General features: G+C 45.0%; 1 protein-coding gene across 1 annotated transcript in view; it reads right to left on the bottom strand.

The window, feature by feature from the left end:
• LOC105516511 (cancer/testis antigen 55-like) overlaps positions 1 to 4,835 on the bottom strand; it is a 19,209-nt gene extending 14,374 nt beyond the window's left edge. Inside the window, exons 1-2 of the mRNA XM_011948751.1 lie at positions 4,739 to 4,835; positions 2,751 to 2,935 (exon numbers count right to left, since the gene is read on the bottom strand). Of these exons, the coding sequence (XP_011804141.1) occupies positions 2,751 to 2,935; positions 4,739 to 4,835 (282 nt within the window). The remainder of the gene's footprint in view (positions 1 to 2,750; positions 2,936 to 4,738) is intronic.
• Between the last annotated feature and the right edge of the window lie 129 nt (positions 4,836 to 4,964).

Raw genomic sequence — 4,964 nt, forward strand, 5'->3', positions numbered from 1 at the left:
GACTAGTCTTACCAAGTTTTAGATGTCTGGACTCCAAGTGCCAGTTCCTTCCCGGTGTTCAGCCACTGCGTTGATCCTCCACAGGGGCCTGCCACACACTGCTCTGGCGAGGCATCCCACTGGGGCAAATGCCTACCCGGGAGCGCTCTCAGGATCTGCGTTGTTCCAGCTGGTTGGAGTCCCCCTCAGGGATGTTCCACAGTGCAGGCTAAAGCCGCCTAAGGAGCTGCCTCGACTGTCCATTAATCACCCCGCTTCCCGGTCAAGGAACCAAGAAATGTAGTAGGATGAGCCACGGACAAAACCCCTCCAACACTGAGATAGTGAAGGGAGTGGCTTTAATCAGCTGGGAGCATAGGCCCGCTAGCGTCTTAAAATCCAAGCTTATCAGGTGCTCAACTTCTGTCCCTTTGAAGGGCTCACAACTCTAAGGGGGGTCCATGTGAGAGGGTCGTGATTGATTGAGCAAGCCAGGGGGTACGTGACAGCGGCTGCAAGCATCAGTGGTCAGAGTGAAACAGAACAGAACGGGAGGTTTCACAGTGTCCTTTCACACAATGTCTGGAATCTGTAGATAACATCAGTTGCTAGGTCAGGAGTCGAATTTTAACTACCAGGCTTAGGTCAGGCAGCCACAGGTCTGGTTCCTTGGTTTCGAGTCTGGTTCCTAGGGGCCGGACTACCTGCCTTTAGTTTCACTTCTCTTTCCTTTTCTGAGCATAAAACAACATAAAACAATATGAGAGGGTCTCTCTCTTCCCTCACGTTGGCAATCTATACATCTAGTAAGGGGTCAGTTTCCAAAATGTATGAGTAACTCCAACGACTCATAGCACGAAAACAAATAATCCTATTAAAAATGAGCAAATGACCTGAATAGCCATATCTCAAAAGGAGACATACAAATGGCCAACAGGCATATGAAAAAACAAAACAAACAAACAAACAAAAAAACGCTCACGTTTTCTAATTATCAGGACAATGCAAATCAAAACCACAGAGATACCACCTGACACATGTTAGAATGGCTAACATTAAAAAGAAAAGTGATAACAAGTATTGGCAAGGATGTGGAGAAATTGGAACCTTTATGCACGGTTGGTGGGATGTAAGTTGTTACAGCCATTATGGAAAACAGTATGGAAGTTCTCCAAAATGTTAACAGTGGAACTATCAAATGAATCCATGAATCACGTGAATCCATGAACTACTGAGCATGTATCCAAAGAGAGTGTCATCAATGTGTCAAAGAGATGTCATCACTTCCATGCTTATTGCAGCCCTATTCACAATAGCCAAGAAACGAAAGCAATCTAAGGGTCCATCTACGGATGAGTGGATAAAGGAAATGTGGTATAAATACACAATGGAATACTATTCAGCCATAAAACAGAACAACATCTTGCCATTTGGGACAACATGGATGAACCTGAAGAACGTAAGTGAAATAAGCCCGTCACACAAACACAAATAACTGCATGGGCTCATTCACATGCAGAATATAAAAATTTGACCTAATAGCAGTGTAGAGTAGAATGGTGGTTGCTAGATGCTTGGGTTGTTAGGGTTGATGGAGGAATAAGGAGATGTTGGTGAAAGGACATATCATTACCGTTATATAGAAGGAACCTTTTTTACTGTCCAGAATGGGTGAATATATACAAACAGAAAATGGATAAGTGATTTCCTGGGGCTGGATGTTGCGGGGGGAGAGGACAGTTGGGGGAGCAGGCAGAAATGGGAAAAGACTATGAATGGTTATGGAGCTACCTTTTCGAGTGATGAAAATGTTCTAAAATTGTTTGTGGTGATGGTTGCCTAACCCTGTGAACAAACTAAAAACCACTGAATTGTACCCTGTAGATGGGTGAAGTGCATGGTGAATCACGTGACTTATATCTCAATAAAGCTGTAAAAGAATGAAAGACATAAAGTAAAGACAAAAGATGGCATCGGAGGAAATACTACAAGGGCTTCATATATAAACTTTCTTATTGCAAATCTAATTTTCCTACCATAGAGATAGCTGTAAATGTCCCTATTGTATAAGTAGGTCCAAGAAAGGAAACTTGCTGTAATCTCATTAAGATCCTTAATAATTCCAAATGAGCAATGTAACTGTTTTGCCCTTCTCACATTTGCAAAGATTTCAGATTGATAGCATAGTTGTCCTTGCCTATATGGGCAGATGGGCAGTCTCACCACCTATTGCTGAGAGAATCAATTAGTACAGTAGAGCTAAAGAATAATTTCATAGTAGCCACTGAATGGGTAAATATCTGGACTCAGGTGCTATTCTCAGGACTCCGTAAATCTGCCAAATATTATTGAATTGTACCCTTAAGAGAGTTCTGTGGTTTGTGAACTATACCTCCATGAAGCTCTTTTTAAAATGTTTACAAGGCACGTGGTTTCACATAGTAATTCCACTGCTATGGATGCATAGCACAGAAAACGTTTTTTTACCTGATAAGGGAAGTTGCAGGATTATATAGAGTTCAATAATTATTATTGTTACCCATATTGTTTAAAGATTAGAAGAATAGATAAGTAATTTTTATGTTTTAAAGCAGAAATCACTACAAATATTAGAACGGAAGAACCTACAGCTTCAGAGGGGTGGGGCTTCAAACTGCAGTTGACATCCACTCTATGGATCACAGCAGAGATGTTGGATTAATGCAATAGAAAGATGGAGAAAGAAAACCCATTGGGATAAGACACAATTCCCAAACTCATGCTCATCTCACCTTGATTGCTCTCAATCCGTAAAATGGTTCATCTTCTTCCACAACCACATTAACTTTCTGTCCAACTTTTAGAGGCACATCGCCAGTCACAACATCACTACTGAAGTAGATTGACTGATCAATCATGCCATAATCATCACAGAGACTTGTGACAACTCCCTGCACAGTTGTCAACTCAGTGTCACCTACAAGATAAAGAAACAAAAGTCACATTATTAGCCTCAAATACAAACACCTACTACAAATAAGTCTTACACTCACCATCTGCATAAACCTGGGCAGAGAAGTTTTTTAACGTCTCTGATCTTGTTTTCATCTGTCAATCCACAACAATCAAAATTTCGCCTAATAGGGTTGTTGTAGTTTTCTTTTTTTAATTTTAAAAAATTTCTAGGCCGGGCGCGGTGGCTCAAGCCTGTAATCCCAGCACTTTGGGAGGCTGAGACGGTTGGATCATGAGGTCAGGAGATCGAGACCATCCTGGCTAACCCGGTGAAACCCCATCTCTACTAAAAAATACAAAAAACCAACCGGGCGAGGTGGTGGGCGCCTATAGTCCCAGCTACTCGGGAGGCTGAGGCAGGAGAATGGCGTGAAACCAGGAGGCGGAGCTTGCAGTGAGCTGAGATCCGGCCACTGCACTCCAGCCTGGGGACAGAGCGAGACTCCGTCTCAAAAAAAAAAAAAAAAAATCTAATATTTTTAATTTTTAAATTTTCAATTAATTTTTAATTTTTTCAGCAGAGTCTGGCTCTGTCGCCCAGGCTGGAGTGCAGTGGCGCGATCTCTGCTCTCAGCAACCTCTGCCTCCTAGGTTCAAGTGGTTCTCATGTCTCAGCCTCCCAAGTAGCTGGGATTACGGTTGCGTGCCACCACACCGGGCTAATTTTTGTGTTTTAGTAGAGACAGGATTTTGCCATGTTATCTCAGGCTGGTCTCAAACTCCTGGACTCAAGTGATTCACCAGCCTGGAACTCCCAAGGAGCTGGGAATAGAGGCATGAGCCACCCCGCCCGCCTTGTATTAACTGACACACGCACATCAACTGTTGAGAGCTGTGGCGTGCCTTGCACAAGAAAGTGTAAATGTTACCTGTTATCACCATATACATATGAGAGTCTTTAAGCTTCTCTTCCTATTCTATCCCTTCATCATTATCACCAACATAATGAGTAGCATCTTGTATAGATACTTAACCATCTCAGCAGACAAAGCACTAAAAGGTATCTGGAGATTGATGGCCAGCCTAAAATGGCATCCAAAAGGTCTCCTTCTCCTTCTCCTCCTCCTCCTCCTCCTCCCTTTTCTTTCTCTTTCTTTCTTTTTCTTTCTCTCTCTCTCTCTTTCTTTCTTCTCTCTCTCTCTCTTTCTTTTTTTTATTCTACACAAGCCTAGCTGACCAGCAATATTTAGGGATCTGACCTCAGCAGCCCGCCCGCACAATGGGTTCTCTGCTCTCCTACAGGATCAGATATGTATGAGGCACCCACTTGGCTTCAAATTAAATTTCCGCTTGGGATATAAGCCTAAATTCACTCGCAATTAGGGAGTTTCTCGCCTACTGGAAATATAAACAGGCATGTGCTGCACAACCACGTTGGGGGAAACCACAGGCAGTATTGTCTCCAAGGTGGTCTCTGACAGCGCCTTCCCACTTTAGATGGACAGGAGACTTTGGGAGTTGGTTCTCAGGGACTTTTTGGGGACACAGGACGCCTACCCATGCACGCACAGAAGATGGAGCCGCCGTCACGTGCTGTACCCGCCAGAGCCACCGGATCCTCATACCGGGGGTGAGGAGAGACCCTATTGGGAGGCTTCTGGGGTGGGGGACAAGGGAACACACAGAGGAATACCTTCTGGGAGCTCCTGCTGCTGTGGGTCCTGCTGCTGTGGACCCTGCTCCTGTGGGTCCTGCTGCTGTGGACCCTGCTCCTGTGGGTCCTGCTGCTGTGGACCCTGCTCCTGTGGGTCCTGCTGCTGTGGACCCTGCTGCTGTGGGCCCTGCTGCTGTGGTCGCTGCTGCTCTGTGGGGTCAGCTGTACTCTGGAAAAAGGCCAAAGCACTTCTCAGAAGCCCGGACATCGTCCCCGTTGTCACCACCGGCCTGGGCACCACTTGTGACAGATGAAGCACGAGGTCTCCTCAGTAAGGGAATCCCTCAGGTCACGGCGTCTCCTCAGGGACTCGCCTCCTGCTTCTCCTCCTCAGCCT

This window comes from Colobus angolensis, unplaced genomic scaffold (genome assembly GCF_000951035.1).
Source record: "Colobus angolensis palliatus isolate OR3802 unplaced genomic scaffold, Cang.pa_1.0 Scaffold283, whole genome shotgun sequence".
Classification (NCBI taxonomy): domain Eukaryota; kingdom Metazoa; phylum Chordata; class Mammalia; order Primates; family Cercopithecidae; genus Colobus; species Colobus angolensis.